At 37.4% G+C, this 26,190-nt stretch overlaps 1 protein-coding gene across 1 annotated transcript; it reads right to left on the bottom strand.

Annotated features, from left to right (window-relative positions):
- Positions 1-26,173, bottom strand: LOC146137619 (transmembrane protein 94-like). The gene is made up of 32 exons (XM_083394400.1): positions 26,045-26,173; positions 25,439-25,548; positions 25,143-25,273; positions 24,806-24,910; positions 24,581-24,690; positions 24,282-24,361; positions 23,971-24,139; positions 22,842-23,120; positions 22,017-22,085; positions 21,559-21,669; positions 20,581-20,713; positions 20,072-20,124; positions 19,473-19,556; positions 18,581-18,751; positions 17,630-17,741; positions 17,273-17,358; positions 16,135-16,264; positions 15,259-15,493; positions 14,725-14,875; positions 13,790-13,919; positions 13,230-13,327; positions 12,724-12,823; positions 11,756-11,864; positions 10,939-11,071; positions 9,884-10,009; positions 8,367-8,530; positions 6,944-7,145; positions 6,553-6,596; positions 5,541-5,701; positions 4,326-4,419; positions 3,328-3,433; positions 1-364 (listed from the first exon to the last, which is right to left on the bottom strand). Exons 1-32 carry the CDS (start codon positions 26,138-26,140, stop codon positions 212-214), a joined length of 4,035 nt encoding a protein of 1,344 aa, XP_083250526.1. The 5' UTR covers positions 26,141-26,173; the 3' UTR covers positions 1-211.
- Between the last annotated feature and the right edge of the window lie 17 nt (positions 26,174-26,190).

Genomic DNA, 26,190 nt, shown 5'->3' on the forward strand with positions numbered 1-26,190 from the left:
AACGAAAAAGGGAAAGGCCGACGAGCCAACTAACTCTCCCTCCAAGCTGAAAATGAGTTTTATTCGCAATGACTCGATAAGGGCGGGTTAATGCCACATTTTGGTGCCGAACTCGAGCCGGATTAGAAGGGCGAGTTCTTGTCCAATTTAATTTCGTACTAGGTGGTTAGAAGAGCGATTTCTTGCCTTTTTTGATTTCGTACTCGGCCAGCTAGAAGGGTGAGTTCATGCCTAGTTTGGTGCCAAACTCGAGTCGGGCACGTTTTTGACCGCGGCTCCACATCCTGATTTCGCGCCACTTGAAAAGCTCGTTGCAACCGAAGCAGGGAATGCACCAGGCCACCATCAGCACCCAAACCGCCACCTTTGCAAAGAAAAAAACATTAATATTCAGATTTTGTTAGAATAAGCATCTGTGTTAAAGAGAAACGTTTAAAAATTTTTTTTTTAATTGTTAGGAACATATTTTTTTGTTTTTAAAACATGCGCGGGTCATATGAATTTTTAATATTATTAATATATACATATAGTTTGGAGGGAGCATACAATCTTTATAATGGAAAAGAAAACATTTACACATTTTAAACCACAATTATAGTGCGCCGTAAAGGCAATGCTAGACTTGGGAAGCTATCAAATTTATGACTTCCCCAAAACCGTAAGCAATTAGGGCTTATTTTAATAACGATTTAGGCCACTCTTGTAATTGTGCCAGCAGCATTTAAGGATTATAGCTGTAAAGGTATAAAGGAAACAGTATATATAGGTTCGAGCCACGTGTTGTGTTTTTTTCTGGTTTTAAGCCCATTTAGGGCCATTTAGATCTTACTCCGACAGGTTAAGTTCTTATTACGACCAGTTTGTCTATCACTTCGTTGGTTTATTACTATGGTATAGACTAGAGAATTTCGATTTCGATATAGTTTTTTATTGGTCTTTTTGCGTTTGCACTGCAAGTCGAAAAAGCGTCATTGTGGTAAGGCAATCGGTTTTCCGGCAAATTAGGGCGGGCGCATCGAAAAACGGCAAATTCGTACCTTGGAGAGAACTCTATGGATTATTTGCCGTTTTTAAAATAGGATCGGCACCGATACCACCCTAGTATCGGACGAGTAGCGATACTAGCACTTGGCATCGGGTATCGACTCTGATCTCGGGTATCGACTCTGATCTAATTAAAACATAAAAAATGGAATATTAAACCTATATTCAGTTTGCAAACCACTAAAGGATAACAGTTAAAATGTAAAAATGAGAAATAATTTGCTTTACAATTTTTTCGCTTGAAAGACTTAACCGGATTCTGCATAAATAAATGCCCTTGCGAGCTATGCGAATTTTATACACGTAACTTTTGTCCGATAATATCGGATCGGGGACAATACCCGATGCCAAGTGGTAGTATCGACACTCTTCGGATAGTAAGGTGGTATCGGTGCCGATCCGATACTAAATTAATATGGGTATTTTCGCCATGATTTGTCACCCAATGCAACAATTTCAACCCCAAAGGGTATATTCTTTAAAAAAGTGGGTAAAAAATTGATGGTAATTAAACTTCTTGAAACTACAGCTAATTTAGTGCTAATAACATGAGAGAAAAAATCTTTAAACGTGATAATTTAAACTATTGTGTTTGTTTGAGTATAGTTATGATGTCACTGTTTTCGAGGCGCGGTACTAATGTCTAAAATATCGGGTATCGGTGCCGAATTGAAATGTCAAGTATCGGGAATCCCTACACGCAACACTCTTAAAAGTCTATTTATGAAGAGTAGTCAATGGCACTGGCGTCTTGTTAATGGCACTGGCGTCTTGAGACTATCGTGTGGCAATTGCCATTTGTGTTGCACGGAGCGTATAGGCCTAAGATAGCACGCAAAGGCACTTGGCTTGATTTTAAAGGCCAGAACTCAATACGTTGTTTATCGCAATGAGAGGCGGCCACTTTGAGCCAAAGTAAAAGAAAACAGGCGGCAGCTGAAAAGGCATTTCACGGTCGAATTGTCGAGGGATTTTAGATTAGGCACGAGCGTACTCAGTGACATCGACACTTAGTCCGAAAAGTAAGACCAAAGCCGTGGATCATTCACAATATCACGCCTCAACGCACTTATGCGCAAATCGCCTACTTTAGACGGTTGCAAATTTTACAGGACGTTGATTTTTAGCATTTTGAGGCGAGGGCTTTTCGCACTTAAAACACAGTTCAACACAAACTGTTAACGGCGTTGTGTTAAGGTAAACTTGATTTTCAATTGAAATACTATTATACGTAAGTGTACTTTACTTATTAGTTTTTACTTTTTCGAGAGAATATAAACCCAAAATATACAGAACATTGCATCACAAAATATGTTATGTATGGATATTGTGAGCAATCCACCCGCTACGCCAAAAATGTGATTTTTTTCGTGGCTTGTAGTAATATAGCTACCTGTTTTAATGCTTTAACCCCATGTAAGAGACGAGGTGTTGACTTGTGAACAAACAGACTCTAAAAACATTTCTAAGGAATGCTTTATAACAAAACTATCACTTTCGCAAAAGTTTTCTAATTTCGAGGTTTTTAAACCCGTTGAGCACCCAGCCATCCTTTGAGCGCCAAGTACCGCAGAAACAACTACAGGCTACTTTCGAATTGTGTGTTGACTCCTTTGCCTCCAACGGTCGACCGTGCATTACGACTTGTTGAAAAGACAGCAATAGAGTGATACAAACACTCAAGGCTTGCTTCTAATGCGTTTCCGAGTCAATGCGGCTACTATAGGGCCGCTCCATACGAACGTCATTGCCATCCGCTACGGTAGAGCAAGGGCACAAGTGCTGGCTAAAATCATGTCTCTGCTGCAAACAAACTAACTTGGGTTAGAGACACCTTTCGGTCCCTGGAGTAGTTTAAAGGGCGCACTTGAACGGTGAGTTTTTTTTCGCTGAGATAAATTAATCGTAGCAAAACACCCGACTGAGTGCATCAATAGTACAAAACATCTCTGTTTGATAGATTTTATTACAAGTATTGTTTTTATAGTTATCTTTAAACTTTTATAGTGTTTCCATAAAAAACCAAATATATGGGGTTCGTCATATAAACTACCAAATGTCTACGTTACTGCTTTTGAACCCTTTTTCCCGCTGTAAGTTAATTTATTAAAAGCTTTTTATTAAAAAAAATAGTAATGCACAAGAAGAAAAAAACTAATAATTATGTAGGATTTATGCATCAAGACAAGTAGTTGAAAAATACTCATAAAAGTAAAAGTAAGACAAGTTAGCACACAACTAAAAAATAAGCACTTTTCCTAAAGTTCTTTTCTTTGAGTTTACCTGATAAGGCCCCGATGAAAGATCGGAATTGACGCGCCCGAAGTTTTGTGCTGTTGTACCTTGACCGAACACAACAGCAGTTGAGTACAAGCCCTGGGTTGCGATCCTGTTGTGTGAAAAGTAAACGGATGAAGAGAAATGAATACATATAGGTCGGGGAAGGCGAATACGGTGGATGTTCAGTTCATGGAATCAAATTCTTTACACTGGGGAAAACGGTTTCCATAAAGTTATGTGAAACAACACAGTTGGTTGGGAATAACTTTACAAGAGGGTATACGGTTTCCAAATAGCTTTAACTTACTCATGTTATATCACTTTGGGCTAGAGAAGATTTTTACTGTATTATGGAATAAAAAAGGCGTCGCTACTATTTTAACTGCTATTTGATGTTTATAATTGATTGTTTTTATCGTTTGCTAGAAATAATAGTCGTTCCGCAAAGGAAAGTTTTAAAAAAATAAAAGGATTGGAAAATATTGCAATTTGTTTTGCGTTTAATGCACTTTAACAACCGACGTATATCTGATTAGTATACAAATCATAAGAACGTCTATTTTTAGTTTTAGTTTAGGTTTAAAATCGCTTAAGAATTGCAACGACGTCGCGACGTGTGAATAAAAGGCGTTAGTCTTGTTCCAGTAACACCGTTAGTGTTTTTCAAACTTTTATTTCTTTCTTTTTTATAAAAAAAAATATGTATTAGATTTCCGACGCACGCACCCAGCGATTGGAATGTTACTCATTTCTATTAATTGGTTTGTTTCTACCAGAATAACAAAATCAATCGCTTTATTTTCTTGCAACATTGATTTCGTATATCATGTCACGGGATAACAATAATATATTTGTAAGCATTCCATTACTGCAGTTGAGTTAGATACAAAACCGTGGTGCGACGCGCCGGTCAAACGGCGTGCCAGGGCGTCGCGACGCACAGCATGAAAACCTCTGGCTTACAGTAAAAAACGAAAACTCACAAATAATATTAATCTCACGTGAAAATAACGGCGAAAATCCAGGCTCTATTAACGAGGGGCGATCGCTGCGATAACAATCTCCAACGGTGAACGTATCCAATGGATATTATACCTGTTACATCAGTAAAGTATTACATTAATCAGAAAAGCTGGGTGGATTAAAATGCACGGTTGGTCGCAGTTAGTTTTGTTTAGGAAGCACATTTGTTTGCCATGGGAATCGCATGCATTAGAAAGAACAGCATGCACTCACTTATTCGGTCGACATACAAGTTAAAGTATTTTTTTTTATTATTAACCGTCACTCCGCCAGTTTACACGGCTGAATGTCCGTAACTGTAAAACAGAGGTCACCAACCTTTTCATAAGATAAGAGGCAAATTTTTAAGGAGTAGCGATGGCAAGCCGGATAACTGTAGACATCGCGGGCCGAATATAATATTCCGCATTGACCTTATTTGATTTAAGTGTTACCAAAAAGGAAGATAAAAACATAATTATTAAAATTTATAGCAAGCTTTATGGAGTTGTCGTTCAGTTTAATAAACCAAAGCATAGATGGGAAACAGGGGTATAACTCGATTTTAAAGGCAGGGAGTTAACATCGCTAGCGGCTTCGTGTACAATTCTTAACATGAGAAAGTGTCAGTAAAACATATTCGGTGCAAGTCATCAGTCAAATTTTTGTCTTGAGTCAACATGTACTTACATGCCAGATCTTATAATATCCTGCAGCCTAGTTCTTGGATTGCAACAAACTCGGCGCCTTTTGCAAACCGAGACAGCACGCATGTGGGTAATTTACCTTTTTTAATTTACACGGATCTTGCTCAAGCTCATGGACACCTGAAAGAAACTCCATGGACCCCAGATTGGAAACCACTGGCCTAAATCATCAGATATTGGTGCTAGAAAAGCTAACAGACGCCCTTAAGCTTAATAACATCCCAAGACGATACTAACGAGTTTGGTAGAAAATCACAGGCGTACGAATTAAAATGACGTCATCACTGGATCAAACAAGTAAACTGATCAAAACGTGCAAGCAGAAATTTTCTCTAAACGTTTAACGCTACAGATAAGTTATGTTTGACGTATCGAAAACCAGTGATGAAATGAAGAAATAAACGTGGTATCGGGTCTGCACCGATATCATGCGAGTATCGATAACACCACTGGGTATCGGGTATCGGCCCCGATTGCCTATTATCGGACATCCCTAGAAAGACTCACACGTGTAAAGGACAAACGCGCTCAAGGCGATCTGCTGGGATTCGCGTCTATTGGCACTCATCCAACGCTGCAGGTCGACGGCGCTCGATCCGCTTTGTTGCGTCAGAGTGAAGTAGGGGTAACACTCGATGGCGCCCAAGTCGCCCCATGTCGACGATATACTGGAAAAAAGATTGTTAAATAAAATACCCGAGGTAAAAAATAAAGATTGGTCGTGTAGAGTGCAGGAATTATTACCGAATAAGAGCTTTTGTGTTTACAATAAGTTTGATGACGTTTCTGCTTATGTGAAGAATTATTGTTTATGCGAAGCAACGCTACTCGCACCAAAGTGTTAAATGCTAAATGGCCTGTTCCGCGATTATATCGGCGGTCAGCAGTTGGATTGTCTGTAGCTATTTAAGACCGCTTTCCGCTTGTAAAAACTGACTTCTTCTTCGTTAATATCTTGTGCTGTTCGCAACTTTGACATTTGCCACAAGCATCTCCTATATGCTAACTTGTCCGCCTACTATAGTTGGAAACTGGTGTTCGTTCAACAATTACAATTCTAATAACCTGTACGTCTTGTGGCGGCTTTAGATTAGCATCTTAAAAAAAAAGTCAGGAGTTCAACAAACTAAACTCGTGCCCCACAGTCGTCTTTAATGCATGTGATTAAGAATAAAGGTACACCTATTTCTAAATAAATACTTGTAATTTATTTATGCTAGGGCAGTTTGTTGTTAATGTATAAAAACTTATAAGTCAGTGTTACTTTTGGTCAGAATTTGTTAGAATTTTTTTAAGGACGTTTTTAAGGTAGCACTGTCTTAACAGGGAAAAAGAGAATAGATACAGCAAAATTCCGGCAGAAAATTGTAATACAACTTACAAACCTATAGATCCTATAAAGTCGTGATTTTGTCTTTTTTTCCAAAAAAAAAATCGATGCAATTACAGCTCTCGCCAATATACAAATAAAAAAAGTCACATCAATAAAAACGTTTAATAATTTAACAAAAAATCTTACTTTGCGCTTGGCGAAGACAGAGTGACATTTTGTGCAGCGAGTTTCTAAAAAATAGTAAAATACAATAATGGGTGCAGCAAAGAACATCACGAGTAAAATACTATCACACAAATAAATCGCTAGCCTTAAATTTCTATATATTGACAGCCTAAGTATAAGAAACAAAGTTTCTATACAAGTGCAAGAATGCATTGGCTAGTGGCTATACAATAAATCTACCGTTTTGGCGCAATGGCACCCCATCTATATTTGCTTGGCGGGGTTGGCACGCGGGCCATAGATTGCCAAGGTCTGGTCTAAGGTCTGGTCAAACGGGTAAATAAGTTTTAAAATCACAGAAACACAATCCACCCCAACCTTTCGCAACTACATTCAAAAACTGCCTTTATACCTCGTTCTGAAGCTGGGCGCAAGCCGACGAGAGGCCGACGGCGTAGAGAAGCAGCACGAGCAGACAGCTGGGCAGGAACTTGAGGCAGAAGTGGGCCACGTTCTGACGCACCAGGTGCCGACGCATCGCCTGGCGCCGCGTGTTCTTCAGCGAGGCCCACGACATCAGGTCGACGTCGCTGGGTGACGCTAGCAGCGAGAAACTAGAATCGAAACAGGGAAGTGTTTTTTTTTTTTTCAAAAAAATAATAATAATATAAAAAAATTTTTTTTTTTTCTTTTTAAGTCCAGTACAAGTAAGCCCAAATCCCCCGCTGTATTTTAATGCCTCCCAGTTGAATTATCGCTTTGAAACATGTGTTTTATCTCGCCTCTTTTTCACATTCGTTTTCTTGTGTCCCTATGTGAATAATAAAAATAATCCGAAACCCTGTTGAACTGTTTGTTTTTGGGGGGATTGCATTATACTTTTTTTGAAAAAACAAACTGACTCCGAGCTGTGTTTTTTGTCGAAATGCCCCTGAAACTATATCGCATAATCGTAAAAACCCTGTAACTCTCCTGTTTGGAACTGGTGTTGGCTATGATTTGTTAAATTGCTTACTGTTAGAAAACAGGACTCCTTATTGTCACAAGAATAATAAAATTTGACTTTCTGCGCAAGTGGACAGCGCTCTGTTGAAACCAAGTCCTAAGGCAGATTTTCGTAGGGATTTTAAAGCTTAATGTTAGTCATTTACTCGGCCGGAATTCGCTCTACTTTTAAGAAGTTAAATTCCATCAGTTGTTAACCTACGATTTTTTGATGAAGATACCTTTAAAAGTAGAAATTGCTGCATTGTGTGAAAAATAACGGCGAAAAATACCTGCATTAACTTGGTATCGGATCGGCACCGATAACACCCTATTATCGGACAAATACCAATCCCACCACTTGACATCGGGGCTCCGATCCGATATTATCGGACATCCATAATTTTCACCTAACTGATAAAATACCAAAAAATCGAAGTTCCTGTTCGCACGCTTCCCATTTATTTCAAACCCAGCCAAGGCACCTTTAAGCCAGTGGTTCTTAACCTTTGGTAACCTGTCGAAACCCTATGTTATTCTGCAAGCGTTCATTGAAACCCAAAAATTTCGCTCAGCATTCGTTTCTTCCTACTAGCAGCTGAAACTGGGCAAATTCAAATTATAAACTTGCATTTATATAGGATAAATTGGCCAACAACCTTCAATTTATAACGTTACGGATAAATTGGCCAAAAACCTTCAAGTTATAACGTTACGTGACACCTTGGCACATTAAAAGATTCGAATTTGTAGCTTGAAATAACAGTATTTATGTTTCAGAGGACGTTCTCGAACCCTCCGAGCCCTGATTAAGAACCACTGTTTCAAGCGATTGGATTTCAGTAGAATACCTCAGCGTCGGGAGAATGACGTAACACAGCCACAAGGTGTCGCCAGCGGCGAAGACGGGCGGGAGGTGGGTCACGTGACAAAGGAGCAGGGCAAGAGAAACGCAGCAGAGCGACTTGATGAAGAAAATAAGGGCGACCTGGACCAGGAACAGGAAGTGACGCGCCTGTTGGACGGAAGCCAAGTAAGTTTGAAAGATGCGAAAGGAAAACAAGTCGTACCGGATTCACAGTTTGATTTTAAAACCACACTCTTACATGTGAAATTAAGTGGGTATGTGCCCCAAAAAAAGCCGTTTTGCGGGAACACTGGCAGGTAAATCAAGCTACGACATGTTAAAAAAAACAGTGGCGTTATGCGATAGAAGTGTTAATATTTTAGGGAAATACTGTAAAGAAATAATTTTTGGTGTGATTAACATTAAGGTTTCTGCTTCTTAGCCAATCGCGATGTTGTTCAATATGACTTGCTCCCGTTTGCAAAAAATACATGCAAGCGAGTGGAATTACTTTAGAAATTTTAAATTCGCATTTACAATCCACGACTGCATCAGCCTACGCCCCACATTTATGTTAGCCCCGATTAAAGCTCGCCTGGATTTATTTCTTTGTTCGGAAAACCAAGAGTTACATGTCTTCAGGAAAGGACTGCAATGATAGTGGAAAATTACTTTCGGGTATTATAGATACCAACTTGTACAAAATGCCAAATTGAAGTTGCAGACGGCACGGGAACCTGGACTAACACGGGCCTTCCGTAAATCTTTGCCCTAGTCTTGTAAGTTGTATGCTCGCCAATAATTGGGGTTTATTATCGGACAAAAAAAAAATATCATGTCACTTATAATTTGTCTACAATTTCGCGTCACGTTTTACCCCAGGAGTGACTACCGAGCCAAACCTAGATAAGAGGTGGACAATCTTTTGCTAGTCGCGGCCAAAATTAAACTCGGATAGGTCTCTGCCGTCCGGATAAATTTTATCTGGCAATTGTGAATTAAAGTACAATAAATTGACGAAACTGCCATTGCTAATAATTGCATTCCAGAGTAGGCATTGCGCCTTTAAGCTAAACAATTTTCACATTTACTTAGAAATAGCCAAACAATATGAAAAATGGCCTATTACCCATAGTAAAGAAGGGATAATATTAATTGGCGAAACTGCCATTGCTACTAATTGCATTCCAGAGTAGGCATTGCGCCTTTAAGCTAAACAATTTTCACATTTACTTAGAAATAGCCAAACAATATGAAAAATGGCCTATTACCCATAGTAAAGAAGGGATAATATTAATTGGCGAAACTGCCATTGCTACTAATTGCATTCCAGAGTAGGCATTGCGCCTTTAAGCTAAACAATCTTCACATTTACTTAGAAATAGCCAAACAATATGAAAAATGGCCTATTACCCATAGTAAAGAAGGGATAATATTAATTGGCGAGCCGGATTTGGCCCGCGGCTGTAGGTTGCCCACTCCTGACCTTCATAATACAGTTGTAACGGATTCAAGTCCCACCTGTTTGATCATGTCGAACACGACGGAAAGGCTTCCGTCGCCAGAGAGCGCCACAGAGCAGGGCAGGGTGTTGAGAATTCGCGAGCAGCTTACTGCGTCACTGTTGCTCTCGTTCGCACCAAAACCCTACATAAATAAGGTGGTATGTAGAAAAAAAATATATAAAAAAGGCATATCTATATGGAATCCAAAACCATTGGCAGCAGTGCTTGTCGATCACTGTTCCGCTGACGCGCATATAAACAATAAAACCAAATTAAAAAAAAACGAGTAAAACCAGGATCAGACGTTTTTTTAAAGAAATATATATTTCGCCTATGCTGGCCTTAGTTCCTATATGTAAAGTAAAACTGACATTTTATTAATTTTATTAACACTTTTACTTATAAGAACTGAGGCCAGTATCTGATTCTGGCTTCACTCGGGTTGTTAAACTTTGAGTTTTATTGTTTGGATAAAAACGTCTGGTTTCAACGTTTGTTTGTTTGTTTGTTTAGACAAAAACGTGAACTTGAGAGTGTAGGCTGCCTACCTTGTCCTGCATGGTTGGAAAAACAAGAAATTCGGGGGGCATCTCAGGTTTGCCTTCTCAACTTGAACTTACCTTCGTTCATGATTTTTTTTCCACAGAAATCAAAGGCCAGAAGTTTAAAAATATTACAACGTTATTGCTTTGTAAAGGAAATTACATTATACCAATGCATGTTAAGGTAAGTGTACAGGGAACACACAATAATACATACGAAGCAACAATAGCTAAAGCAGAATTGGGCTGTTTTGGCGCCAGAATAGTTTTTCCTGTTTGTGGCTAGGGGTTGACAATGGGTGGGGTTCCAGTTTGGAGAACAGTTGAAATTTTTAGGAAATTTAGTGATAAAGTCGGAGGTAGGTATATCTAAAAGGTTCTTTCTTTAGGCGGAATTCTTGTCATTTAGGTTGTATGCCGACTGATTTGGGTCTTATTACGATTTAGATGTTATTCCGAACAGTATTTTATCCCGACCTTTATGTTATTCTAATTGCGGGCTTACTGCTAGAGTCCGGTGTCTACTCACCATCAGCAAACGTGAGCCGCGCGTATCGGCGTTTGGTCGCGTGTAGAAGGAAGTGTTTCGCTCAATTGGCTTTCCCCTGGTGTTTTCAGGAACCGTAATGGCAGCCGGCCTCACCACAGGTTGGATGGCAACGCTGTAAAGGGAACACACAATAAAACATACGAAGCAACAATATATAAAGCAGAACAAACTGTAATACCATAGTATTGCGACAACATAAAAAGCCAAATACACAGTAATATCCACGACAGAATAAGATCTATTCTAAATCGTCTAAACAAGATCTAGACCTGCCGGAATAAGCCTTAATTCAACTAAAAAACACCTAAAGCGAAAATAACGCCTGAAACTGTGGGTAGAGGGTATAGGAAAATCAGGGGGCATCGGTACGGCATCGGCCGCTTTGGTGTCGGCGTTTGGGTGCCCTAGATTGGGCTGTTTTGGCACCGGATTGCCCCAGTTTGAGGATAGTTATTGATACCTAGCGGGGTTTAGGCTTAAGTAAAATGTTGTATATAGGCCTGATTCTGGCCATTTATGTCTTATTCCGAAGGGTTTAGGACTTATTCCGATGTATGCGTCATTACAACTACTAGGTATTAGGCCTATTTTGGTCTTATTCCGAACTGTGTTTATTTTCCGACGTTGATGTTGTTTTTATTTCGGTCAAAGGATGGAATCCGTGGTAAAATTGCCAATAAGCGATTCAGTTAGGACACTAGACTAGTGGTTTCCAACAGTGTTGCTGGCACCCTAGTCCACACTTTTATAACTCGCATGAGTCAGACCACTAGGTGAAAAGGCATGTCCTTCTTACCTTGCATTTGACTGCGCAAATACCGGGAAATTGTCGATGGAGTCTGCGCTTCCAATACACCCGACCACCTCGCCGTACTTCTGCATGATTCCAATCATCTCGCACACCGCTGCAAACGGCAGTAAGAACATAACACGATTACAAACATACAAATTCGGCAAAATGTTCACATTTCTAAGCAGATTGTTTCAAATTTGACATGAATGTCCAAGTTTACATCATAAACACGCAGAAGTAAATAAAGTCAAATGGCCACGCTACCTATTTCACGCTACAAAGTCATTACACTTGAGCTTCGGCCAATCACTAAAACCTAATTGTTACGTCATAAACGCGATTGGATCAATAAGGCTTTGTCAGGTTTACCAGAAGCGCGTTTGATGCTGCGAGCAGCTAATATACCCAGTTTTAGTGGGATTTTAAAGTTATGTATTTTTACTTTGTTTAACTACACTCCCCATTCAACATACACAGGCATTTAAGAGGTTACTGTATTGAGTAACGCAACCCTTTGATAAACATAAGGGCGAATAAAATAAAATAATTGAGAAAATCAGAAGAAACTCTACAAGGATTGCATGACAAGCATCTCAGTAGGGACTAGGGATGTGCGATACTAGACATTTTAATCCGATACGGAACTCGATATTTTGAACAAAATGTATTGCAATAAGATCCGATGCCAAATTACGTCACCCCTTATGCGGAAACAAGTAAAAAAATGAAATTAAAACGTTTAAAGGTATTTTTTTCGGTTGTTAGTCCAAATTTGCTTTGGCGTAAAGAAGTAGGTTAGCTGCAGTTTTAAAAATTACTTATAAATGAAACGCTACTTTGGTATCGTTTTGCATTCCTCAATTAATTTGGTATCGGATCGTCACCGATGACTCGACCGATACGATCACTTGGCATCGGGTATCGACTCCGATACGATATTATCGGCCATCCCTACATTTTAGTCAATTTACATTGCTTCTTGCAGTCGGTGAACAGTGGGACTAGCAACGGCACGTTGTCCACGTTTTCAATGTGGGGCGCGATGTTCTCGATTCCGCGGGGAAGTTTGGCCTGAAATCGAACGATAAAATATCTTGGATGCCGATACAAGAAATTGCTCGCACAAATCATCATAAGAGCATGGTTGGAGGTCACAGTAAGTGTAAACAGAAGTATAGGTAGCATTTTGAACGAATATTTCAACATTTAAAAAATAAATAAAGAGATATTCCAAACGATTAAAATGCTACCTATCTCTGTATGGCAGAATACTCCAGCAAAGCTAGCAAATCAGGTCAGACACTATAAAAAGATCTTATTTCCAATATCACTTATTTAGTTCAACAACTTTTTGTGTGGCCTTAGATATTCTTACTACGTCCAACTAACAATAGGTTCTGACAAAATGATAAAAAAACGCATTAAATTCAACAGAAAATGGAAACAACAATAAACACTTTAAGGAAATCTCACTCACCCTGTTAAGAACGTGGAAGGCTGACTCCGATATTGACGACTCGCTTCTTGGCGAGGGGGTGAACTGGTGACGTAATAGTTCCATTTCTTGCTCGGCGTCTGCACAACAAAAAACGAAAATATTGTAAAATGGCAAAGAAGTGCCCAGTACACTGTTTCGCCACCAAATTTACTCGAATCTATTGAAAAAAATATTAGGACTAAAAAGTTTGTTTTAAAACTGAAAAAAAAAAAAAAATCTGACCTTAATAATATTCTGATTTGGTCGGTTGCGATGGCAGAATCAGCCCGTTGTTAGCATCATTGAAACAGTTCAAATTGGCTTCAATTTAAAAAATCGGAAATGTTTGAAAAAAAGTACACTCGGAAGATGGAAATTCTTCGTCATGTGATAAAAAATACATTAAAAGGTCGCCTAAATCGTAATTGCTTCCAATGCACACGCCATACACCAAATGCACACGCCGCCATGTACCATTTTACACACAATTTTTTGCCAACAACCTCAACTATTAACACTGACGTAAAGTACCAGCGACGGGCTCGCGAAATATTGCGTACCTGGGTCGTCGCTGTTTTCTGTAAATGTCCGCTCGTGGCTTGTGCTCGCGTGGGACGGGTGCGCGTTGCAAGACGACAGCGATATGTGGCAGTTCCAACCCACCTCTATGCCCATCTTCTCGGCGAAGACCTTGAAGTACAAGTAGGTAAGTCGCGAGCGTCGCCTTTGGTATTTATATGGTGCTGGTCGGCCGAAATTTACTTAAGTTTTCACCACTACAACTTGATCCTTTCGAATAACAGAAAACCGCCGCACTCTAAATCCGAGTACTCAGTTTGAAACACCGATATTCCCTTCAGATGATCATAGGAAGTAATCCTTTAACTTAGATAGGACGTAGGTTCGGCAAAGCAGTTATTGCCGGAAACATCGTGATTGTGTGTCCAATAACATCAGATCGGAGTCGATATCCAATAGCAAGTGTTATAGTATTAGTACTCGTCCGATACTAAGATGAGAAAATTCAGACATGGTTTGCGGCCCAATGCAGCGATTATAATGTAAACGGTGAATTTATCAAAACATATAGTATAGGTTAACAACTGGAGGTAACTTTTTAGCGCTAAAGCAAATTTTGGCCTGATGAAACAAATTGTCCTTAAATGTGTTAATTTTAAATATTTCGCTTGTTTGAGCATAGTAATGACGTCATTTAGTATAGAATCGCCTCGCAATATAGTCCAAAGTATGGCTATCGGCATCGAAATAAAATGTCAAGTATCGGAAATCCCTTATTGTAATACAACTCAATCAAAGGCGAGCATTTTCAAGACGAAGCCAATCGCGCATCAAATATTTAAAACTCAATATTCAAACATCAAATATTCAAACATCATATATTCAAGCATAAAGCATCAAACATTCAAACATCAAACATCTAAACGCCATATTTATAAACATCATATCTTCACGCGACTAATAACTTGCTTCTCACCCTGGCTCTAATCTCGTCCTCAGCTGTAAAGTGGACGAATCGGATGCAAGCCTTCTCCAGCGCCTCCACGAGGTGGAAGACGGGGAGGCGGCTCTGGTACTGCAGGGAAACCATCCCGAGGAAGATCTGACCCGAAGGTAGTTCTCCTCCGCTGGAAGAGCAAGCAAAACAAGAGATATTACGAATGGACAACTTTAAGGTTAAGTATGTTATTACAGGGTTGACACAAGGTCTTTGAAACTTTGGAATTGTCGAATGTTCTTAAATTGTTATTGCCTTGGTCAAAAAAGTCTGTCATTAATAAGTTCTAGTCATTTAAAAAAGGAACATATTTCGCCACAAAATAAGGCATCATCAATGAATCTTATTAATTCGATTCAAGAGACTGATGATGCCTTATCTGGAGGCAAAATATATTTCACATCAAATGGTAACTCATTAATGAACGACTTGAACTATGACTGATTAGAACTTATAATGAAAGAAAGTCTAAAGAATTCCTGCCTATTAATAGCGACGTTAAATCACACTCACATATTGTTTGCATCGACTTCGGCGATAAAACTCTCCTTCTGCGCGAATTCGCTTGACACCGGGGCGCATGAAAAGGCCACGCAATGGCCAACGGCCGCGGCCCGGTTGTAAAAGTCGGACGCCTTGGCCCTCTGGGCGCCGTCCATAGGCCTGATGGCCGTTCCGTTCCAGTAGTGGGCGCACAGGTCGGTCACCAAATCGCCAGAACCGGCTACCAGCAGGTGGTCTTGCGCGTCTGCGATTCGGTGAATTTGGTTAGAAAACCATAAATCAGATGGCATTTTTTTGACAGCAGATTTAATAAAATACTAGAAAAGAAAGTGCTGGTAAATCACAAATCTGGTTAAATCCAGTCTATAGGTAACTTATTTTGCAAATGACAGCTTCACAAACTTATAAACGGGTAAGTTTTAAAACTTTTGTATTTTTGAAAAAACTGCGGTATACGGTTGTTTGTGACATGTTTGTTTGCTTTTTTAAATATAACTCTATTCTTGGTGTGTCGCTAAAAAGAGGAATTTCCAACCAAATGCGAAAGTTAGTAATAAAGCCCAAGATCCGAATGTTTTATTTCATGACGTCCTAACAACCAAGCTACAAATCAGCAACAAAGCAAAACTCACGGTTAACCTTCAGCATTTCAGTGTTTTATAGCTAACCTAATTGTCTTAGCATTCTATTACTTGCGGTCATAGGTCACTAAGCACATGGGGCCTTGATATTGTACTTTCCCTTACTTCAGTTGTGCACTTCATGTTCATTAAGGAAATATGCTGCAGACCCAAGTAATTGACCCGGCGGGCGGTAGTTTAGTGGCTCTTGCTCTTAACTGATAAAGAATTCAGTATTGGATCGGGCCCACCAATTTTACCTCACCTTGCATTTTTGCGACAACTACGCCGTGCATGTAAGACAGGAATGACTCTTGACTTGAGGTGTTGTGATGCGAGTGAGCTGGACTGGTGGATGGCTTGCTGGACGGCTTAGCATACAGAGTCACAGTTCTCTGGAAAAAAAGGACAACGCGAAAACGTTAACCATTCCGTTACAATAAAACATGCGCTATTGCAGATTACAAAAAAAACACCGGTGTTAGTTAGGAATTCCGTCGGTTTAAACGGCGTATCTAGTCTTTCATGCGAGGTTTTCTTCGGCTATACCACACCGTTCTATATAGCGATTCAGATTAAAAAACAACCACTTAACAACGACCTATAAAGATCAGCATATTTTATTCAATGCCTTTTGTAAGTCCAACAACTCCCTTTTTCAATATCATTTATTTAGTATTGATATATCAGGCGACAAAGGAATAGGTAAAATTGTGCGAACGTTTGGAAGGCATCGTTAGAAAGCGGCGCTGGTATATTTTTTTTACATGTAATGGCTAACTCATAATTTTGGACACCAAAATTGTCACTTAAAATAAAATACGCGTTAAGCATCGTAATATGCTTCACATCTAGCTACTAAACTTCAACAATTTTGTAAATAAACTGTATACGCAGTATTGGGCAACTAGATTTATTTTTGCTATTAAAGTTAGATTAAAATTTAAGGACATTTTTTAGTTTTTCAATAATAACTTGAAATTAGAAATAGAATTAGAGTATATCAGTTTTCTCAAACTAGTTTGGAATACGAATTACTGAACGCTTGAAAATTAGAATATAAACTAAAGTTTGAACTAGAATAACATTAAATTATTCACAATCAAGTTTAAATAGCAATTTATTTTCAGAAAAATGTAAATAGTGAATATTCCTGTGCCAGAAATCGCCTATGCTTTTTCGGCTGTCGTTCCGCCCGAAGAGCATTAATTAAAATTCTTTATTTCGACTTTTTTCGACTACTTTTGAAAAAGTAGCGTTTTTGGTAAAACCGACTAAAATTGGAACTAGAATTAGAGCCCACACGCATTTCGTGAATTAGCTCTAAATCATTGAATTAAAAAACTAAATAATATATAGTTGTCCAAGTCTGCGAATATTTAACGAAACAAACCATAAGGCACCTTAGGAACATAAAGGAACGTGACTTCGTCGTCAAAACCGGTAAGTTGGGTTAAAGCACGAAGACCGCTCTTGATCGTTGAGGCTCCTTTATAGAAAAAACAGACATACCTTGTACAAAACAAAAACCTGAAGAATTAAAACATGAAAAGTAAAGGTTCAAAGTTCAAAAGATAACGGATTTCAGCCGTGTGGTTGCTATAGTTGATGTTGTGTTATAACCTCAATCATTGTTAGTTAAATTGTAACGAATGTTATGGGGCCAACATTTCGCTGAAAATATGTTAGGAACAATTTAATATTGTTGAAAATTTAAAAAAGGTAAAGTTTTATGTGATATTATAACAGGTTTAGTTCACCTGGTCCCGAGAGACCCTTGCTTTGCGCAATACTCCCGATGTCCTTTTGGTGCTGCCTTAAGATAGATTGTGGCTCACACTGATCAGTCGGTTTTGCATCACCTCCTTTGAGCTTTAAACAAAGTGTCGAAAGACGTAAAAATACGACAAATATTATATTTTCCACCATATCAGCACAATGCAATAAAGGGTTACGCGGACCTTGTATTGTTCTGTTAAATCAGTGGCCCAACTATTTGTTCTCTCGACCCCTTTTAAGTTCTCGATAACTTGCGCGACACGCCAATGATAGTGTATGATACATAAACTAGAGTCAATAGAAATCACATTTCAAACTTACCAGACGGATTGTATCAAAATTTGGCTAAAATGTCCCGATTTAAGTATGCACAACAAGTTAAAGTTTCGGCTTGAGCGTCCGTTTATTCTTATTAGACATTGTTTGATTGAAGCTCACTTGATTCACAGCAAAAGCCACATAGACACAAATGTAAGACTGGCGGTTGCTTTTGCTCCTTCTATACTGCTGAACGTTTAGTTTACATTGCTTAGTACTTTCTAGAATTTGAACTAGAATCACATTTAATTCTTTAGAACCAAATTAATTTAATCGCAATTTATTCTTATAAGAACGTGAATGGATAATTCGCTGTATGCGTGTGCTAATTTTTATGCCTTTTTATGCTTTTTGGACTGTAAAAATACGTCTTTCCAACTAAAAAATTATAATCAAAATTCTGTTTTTAAACTGAGAGACTAAAAATGCCGTTGGACAAAGTAGTATTTTTGGTAATATCCGAATTAGATTATAATTAGAATTAGAGCACTCAAGCAATTCACAAATTAGATTAGAATTAGAATTTGCCGCATTTTGCTCTAATTCAATAAATTAGAAAACTAGATTTTATCTAGTTGTCCAAGTCTGATCCAAACGCATTCATTTCCACCAACCTGCTGCAAAATACTGGCGACGTCGGCCAGAAGAGCTTGTTCTACGGCGTCCTTAGCGTTGGGAAAGTTGGCCTGGCTGATCTGCAGACTCGGGTGGGTGACCAGGATGTCAAGGCAGATCGCCTTCAAGGACGAGGTCTGATCGCGCCAGTTTGGTTCGTCGAAGTAGATCTATGCAGTGTTTTTTTTTTCGTTAAAAACAGGTGGCATTGTGCAACTTTTCTCTTATAAAGAAATTGTGGAGGTCGTTTAATATGCAGTAGACTCGAAGCCTTTAAAATAACTTTTAGGAATTAGAGTCGTGAAAAGTACCCAAGAGTGTATAGCAGTGATTCCCAAACTGTGTGCAGCGGCGCAATACTGTGCTTTAAGTGTGCCGCTAAACTTTTTGTAATTTCGGAAAATAGAGTATTTGAATTACCAATAGGCATACACGCAAACATTATAAACTTAAATACGCACTATCCATTACAAATTATTCACATTGAGACATTTACATTCGGTTTGTCGTGTGTTAAGGGCGTTGTAAAATAAATCTATTCTTGTTCTGTTAAAAGTGTGCCGCGAACAAAAAAGTTTGGGAACTACTGGTGTATAGTGTATACTTTACGATTATATAGTGTATACACTATACAACTAGAAATGTATGGATGAAAACTTTTAGTTTGTCTAAAAAAGTAAGTTTAGTAAAATATGTGTATTAAAATAAAGTTTAAGCACTATAAGCAGCTTTGGACAAAATAATCAAGTGGCCTTCAGGAAAAATATCCAAGCCTTTTATCAAGTTGATTTTAAATTAAGAAAATATATATTGAATTTCACGCGATTTTCGTGTTAAAATTGTTTGAACTTATAAAGGATGTTTTTGAAACTAAGAAGCCGGAAGCGTTACCTTGTTGGGATCCTGGGTATCTTGCGACAAACTTAAAACTTCGATTTGAGCGTCCATGGAAGAGTTCGGTGGAATGGTTGCCTCCTAAACAATCGAGAATTTACAGGTTTATGAAAAAATTAAAAAAAAATTTTTACCGCACAGTTTTACGAAAAAAATTTAAAGATATTCAATATATTTTATGAAAAAATTCCATTCAAAGACTTTTTAAATAAATTTATTGCTTTTTAAAGACCTAAAATTCGATCGCTCGACGTTATTTTAATATAATTCGAAAACAGAACAAAACAAATTTAATAATCGGCAGAATAAAAAATGTTTTTTTAACCGGGCTTACTTAGCAACACAAAATAAATGTAAAGACTATTGAAAGGCTTTTGAAAAAACGTAGGGTTTTTCAAAACACAAATCCATTCCAAAAACATTCAGAGAGATTTAAAAATGTGTGACAACCCTAAATTTAACATATTTTATTGCTAGATAGCAAACAATAGTCATGTAATGTTCGGCCTATGCTTTGTATTGTCTGAACTGGCATTCATAGAAACAACTAAATGATTTGATATGGGTATTGTACAATATTATAGTAAAGCACTCACAGTATCCAATGTTGTGTTGACTGGTGTTTCGTTGCTGCACTCTTCTTCTTTTTCTGCCAAATTGTAAAGTTAATTAGAAGTTTTACTATTTTATTAATATAGAATGTCATGTAGAAAAATGTTGGTAGTTGATTCGAACAATTTTTGCACACTTTTTTATGAAAACAGGTTAATTCAGAAAAACGTCCCAGCATTAAAAAAATAAAATACGTGTTTTTGACGTGTTAAAAAGTCTTTCTGGTTTGTATATTAAAATTTGTTTTTAAAGTTTAACAATTATGAATTTTAATACGCGCTTTGCTTAGATTCAGCAGCAAACGTAGCACCCTTTTCTAAAAAGGCAAAATTACAATTATTTTGATAATGAAAATAATACCGCTTTTGCCTTATTTATGAAACAATTTAGATACCATAAGAACCTAAACATACATTTTAAACTAAATTTCACGATTGTTTCGTTACGCGTTGTGAACATCGCAAACGACGTGTGTCAAAAAACAACTATTAACCTGCAAAATCATTTTTTAGGCTTTGGAAAGGTTTCGAAATCGAGGCTGTCGGGGCCGATCCGAAAAAGAAAACTTTCTCCGGGTAAGGATTAATCCAAGACAAGATGCCTTCCTTGTTGATGCAACAGAGAACCTGTGGAGAAAAACAACGACTGCTTAAAATTCAAACGAAGCCATTTAACTATACAGGACTGAATGTAACACAATTTATACGGAATACTTAAACATGCTGCCAGTGTTGTAAACCAGTCAGTTTGAAATGAGTAAGGTCCCAGTCAAGTCATTTTAAATAAATAACAAGTTAAGTGCGTCCAAAAAAAAATTTGTCCAAAAGATTCAAGTCAAGTAACTGAAAACAGTAACATAAGTGCACATTTGACTTAATCATTACAACACTGCATGTTACTCTAATTTGTATACATTGAGAAGTTAGGTGTATACCCCCTTAAAAATAAGAAAATCGTGTACATTATTTTGAGTACGATTGTATTCCTTTCTGTGTGTCGCCGCACTGTTATTATTTTATACACTGACAAACCACAGCAAAGCAAAGACAAATATGTAGAAGTGTTGCGCCAAATATACTGGATCCTCTACTTCACGGCCTGACCGGTACACAAGGCAAAAATCGTATTAAATGCAGCAGTTACAGAACACTTATAATAAAGGCGAAAACGGTATGCGGCCAGCGACACAAAGAGGGCTCGAACGTTTAGTCGCAATTTCCAATGGTCCCAGGCTCCCCAAACCGGACTGTTTTTAACCACACAATCTTCAACAAAAGTATAAGCTACGAGAAAAAGGTGTCAATGAGAAACGTGAAAAGATGAGAAATACCAGGTGAAATGTAATGTGCCGCAAGTGTGAAGATAGGTGAGAAAGAAAGTGATAACGCAATGGTGAAAAAACGCATACAAAACGAAGAATTTATTTTTGCGCACAACGCATTGAGTGCAAAAATTTATGAATTTTACCAACCGTTAGTGAACCGAGGCTGTCGAATGACCCGGCAATCCTGGTCGACACTTTTTTGCTTCCAAACAAAATCTCCGGGATAAGATTGACCCACGACGAATTAGCGACCGAAGACTGCGCAAAATGAGAAAAAATGTAAAATTTTAAAATTATGTTTCAAGGCGCAACGAACAGACAAAGGAATTGCAGACTTGAATTCAATCTATGTTAAAAAAATACTTTGGCGCATTTGGGGATGCTGGGAACCACTTCATAAAATAAACAGCATGCTATACAATCAAAGTCTCCCCCTTTTTACTTCTTGTACATTTCAAAATAAACAAAAAAGAAAAGTTTGCAAAGTCAAATAGATATATATATATATTTCGACTGAAATGGCATTTTTAGCTTTGAATTAGCACGAATCGATATTTTATTCACACAATTTAGCCCAGCGAAGTGGACACAGAAAGACTGGTTACCTCCATGTAAATGGTTTGCGACTGCGCTCCGCTGATGCTTTGAACAGTCGCCGAACTGGGAAGCACTTCCTGAAAAAAAGAAGAAATTCAGAAATAAAGAAAGTCAATTGCGTAAAAAGAAGGCACGACATAATTTTTATTTTTTTAAAATGGAACAAAACAGAAAAATTATAGTTATGCCTTACATGGAAAAAATGCACTGTTTGTCGTAAATTTTACAAAAAAATATCAGTTTCGATTTTTATTAGTGGTAAGGCCACTGGAATATTTATTTCAAATTAACTTTGACAACTACGCCAGTTTTGCTTGTAAATATATTCATCTAAATAGAGAAAGGTTCTGTATTTTTTTCGATTTCCTAAATGTAAAAGAATCCAGGTTATGCCACTAAGGCCATTATAGTCAATACAAAGATTTAATAATATAGCTAATGTTTTTCTCTAAATAGCGACTAGGGATGTCCGATGTTATTGGTTAGTACTCGTTATTAAGTGATAGCATTTGTAGCCGTTCCGATACTCAATGATATCGGGACCAATCCGATACGAAAATGACACATAAAATCGAAGGTAAAATACAAATTTTGGTTTAATACCCAATTTTGCTTGTTTGACCATAATAATGACGTCATTTGATAACAGAGGATCGCGCTACGTTATACCCATAATATCATAAAATCAGTATCGGAATAAAATGCCAAGAGCCGGGCACCCCTATAATAGCAACCGTACATTAGTTGATTCATTACAAACTCAACTCCAACCATATAACAGGAAATCAGCAAAACCACATAACACCAAATCAGAGAAAAATGTCGCCCCATACCCTTTTCCCTTTGGCCGTTCGCTTTCCTCCGAGACACGGCGAAAGGGTTTTGGCTTCTCCAATCGCGAACAACGTGACCCAAATGACAGGGCAGGCGACGGGCAGAACGGGTACCAGGAACAGGGCAGGAGTAGACAGAAAGACCTCAAACCAGAAGGTTTCGATTCCCCATTCGGCGAACAGAGAGACTGGAACGTGGGTTCGGTTCAGCTCGCTCAGAAAGATGGTGTGGTGCGAGCGGAAAATGTACCAACCTATGCCGATCACGCCCGAGCATATCTGTAGAAAAAAACGCCAAACAATTCCTGAAATTTTTATGCGTTTTGAAGTTACAGCCGATGAACAACGGCGAATGTTTCGTTCATAAAGTAATTTTGAAATAACTCATTTCCAAAATAATGTAATTCAAAGTCAAGTCACGGGGAAAAAATTGTTGAACTATTTAAACTTATAAAGCCACCCAATTTAGAGCAAACTTTTTTACAAGCAGCAATTAGGATAAAAATCAACCAAATTTGACATAACTTTTAACGATTTACGGTGAAATCAAGTTTTTTCAAAGAAAAAATGTTATCTTTATTTTTTTGCTACTTTGACCTGATGGAAGCACGGTTGTGCGAAGGCTTGTCAATATTTCAATGCAATGTGTCTTTAAATAGTGCCACCTGATTACCCTATTTAGAATAGACAAATCCGTTCAAAGGTTAATTAGTTACAGTGATTACAAAGAAAAGTCAAGCTATTAAAACAGATGCGACAGTGCAGCATGTTAACATTAATCTGTGTTTAAAACAAGGCATTAGATCAAAAAGTGATGTACAACTGACGAGGTAAGGTGCACTTGAAAGCAATTTCGTGATAAATCTTTTAAACGTTATCTGCACACTTTTCATTTGCAATTAGTGTTACTTTCAACATTACCACTAAATTCATTTATTTTTGATAGGCAACTCGACTCGATGACCGTAAAGTTTTTTCGCTGTCCTTGTGTTATTCTGTATAATCTTTTTCAACATTTGCAAAGACGCACAAAAAGTAAATTAAACCTTGAAACCAGCTTAAGAAATGCGACACCGTCCATTTATAGTAAGTTTAAATCACCCAGGAACCAAAAAAAATTTCTTCTTACCAGCATGATAGGAAATGCAATAAAGATGAACATGTACATCAGGATCTCTCTTCTCTTTCTTAACATGCTTTTGTTGTCGTCTGTTTTTGAACTCGCGGGCGGTGGTTGGTTTTCAATATTAAGGTAAGCCTCTAGGTTTTCAATAATGGGACTTTTTACGACCTTAAACCTGTTAAACAAACTTGATATACAAATCAAATAAATAAACAGCAACTTTCTAATGAAAAATTCTTTTTATCGTTCATTTGTAAGAAATTAGACACAAAGAAGGAGCAAAAAAAGTTTAAAGATTTAAACTGTAATATACTTACCTGTGATCACATTGGTCTGGATGATTTGACATAATTTCACTCGTTAAAGTTTCATCCTTGGCCAAAGTTACGCACAAATCCTTTAAATTCAACATAAAAGAAGCTTGAAAAAAATATGCGACCCACCAACGTAAAACTTAGTTAATTATTAAATATAACCTGGGTACAAATCATCCAATAATGAACAAAATTACACAGGACTACAAAGGTAGTCTCCAATAAAAGCTATTGTAATATTATTATAAACTAACTAGAAATAAAAAAAAATAATAATTAAGCAAATTATTTTTAGCAATTACCACAGCACATGTGACGTTGCATGGCGAACTTTGCCCAATGCACAAGTTAATTACATCACCGGTTGATATCAACGAAGTGGGAATAGATACTGGTTTTGACAAAGACCTACCTTAAAAACAGTAGAAAACATAATAACGGACGGTAAATAGCTGCATTGACTCAATACAATTTAATCACCGCATAAATTATAGTTTCAAGTCATCTACTTTATTTTTCTAAGTTACCCTTTGTTGTAACTGTGGTAAAGCTGTATGATGGACTAGAAGCATTTGACAAGGATTCTGCCAGATTAAGGAATTCACGCAATCCTGACGAATCAATTGTACAATCTAAACATAATGTAATTTTCAATCGAAATATGACGAAGGAAAATACTAACAAATCAAAATTAAAACAAATAATACAATAGAATCCTATCGTATTTAAGAAATTGAATTTATCACTTGAACTATACATTTCAATCAAAATATCACAACGGAAAGTACTAACGACCGAGTCAAAACAAATAATACAATAGATTCCTATCATATTTAATAAATTGAATTTATTGCTCGAACTGACCTGCAATGCTTTCACTTAACCATTTAAGCTTTTTGCAAACTTCGTTTTTTGCAAGTACTGCTTCATGGCAGGATACAGCAAAGTTTAGAGCCAGCAGAATCAGGTAAATGGATCCCACCCAGTAATCACTCCTAAATTAGGAAACGCATCAAAAAGCAACAAAAATAGTAATGAAAAAATATGGAATATTTTGTTACTAAGGATTGCAAATTATAAGAATATGTGTTTAATTTTGAATATACAAAAAACATATTGTTTATACAACAACATGCTGGTTTAACGTTAGTTTTGCTTACCCACTGTCCAGTAAAATACCTCTTGCATAAAAGCAAAAGACACAGATTAGAGAGAGAAGTACAACGGGCCATGGAAGAAGGGAACCAATCCCCAAGGCTGTCTTTCCAACCTGGATAATAAAATTTAAAAAAGTTTTTGGAAATCATAAATGGCAAAACAGTGTTCTTTTACTAGCAATATGTACATAACAATGCTAAAATTAAAATTAGAAGGAAAAGTTATACTATGTAACAAAATTTGGATTTAAATTGTATTTGTAAACTGCAATGGTTCAAACAGAGCTTTATTTATAAGCAAATAATATAACAATGTTTAAGTTTTTGGGAAAAAAATTACACTTTGATTACACAAAATTTGATGAAAAAAAGGAATAAAATTACACTTTGTAACAAAATTTGATAAAAATATTTTATTCATTTGAAAGCGCTATGATCCAAACAAGTGTTTTTATTTATGAGCAATTGAACAAAATAATTTACCAAGGTTTCAGTTAATAGTAGGGGTAAAGATTAAGGGTATATGTTTTCAACAATCACTGATATTATTCTTTGATGTAGCATATTTATACCTATTAGACTTAGGACAAGCAGTTTTCTATACATTACCTTGGTAACACTTGGTCTTTCCAACTGGGCTCTTAGTTGGTCAAGTTCCTTCGCCAAAGTGGAAAAATCCAAACAGGAAATGTCTTGCATCTCCATTTCAGAGATGTCGTAAGCAGCCCAAACATACCAGTTATACTTTATTGCCT

The sequence above is a fragment of the Ascidiella aspersa genome, chromosome 7 (genome assembly GCF_963924565.1).
Source record: "Ascidiella aspersa chromosome 7, kaAscAspe10.2, whole genome shotgun sequence".
Lineage (NCBI taxonomy): Eukaryota > Metazoa > Chordata > Ascidiacea > Phlebobranchia > Ascidiidae > Ascidiella > Ascidiella aspersa.

Excerpts from the sequence above, each read along its gene's own strand:
- LOC146137619 (XM_083394400.1), bottom strand. The coding sequence starts at position 26,140 with ATGGAGATGCAAGACATTTCCTGTTTGGATTTTTCCACTTTGGCGAAG. Across the intron at positions 24,911-25,142 it reads GTTAAGTGAAAGCATTGCAG|ATTGTACAATTGATTCGTCA; the intron begins GTCAGTTCGAGC and ends CATTATGTTTAG. Across the intron at positions 16,265-17,272 it reads CGTTCCTTTATGTTCCTAAG|AGAACTGTGACTCTGTATGC; the intron begins GTGCCTTATGGT and ends CTTTTTTTCCAG.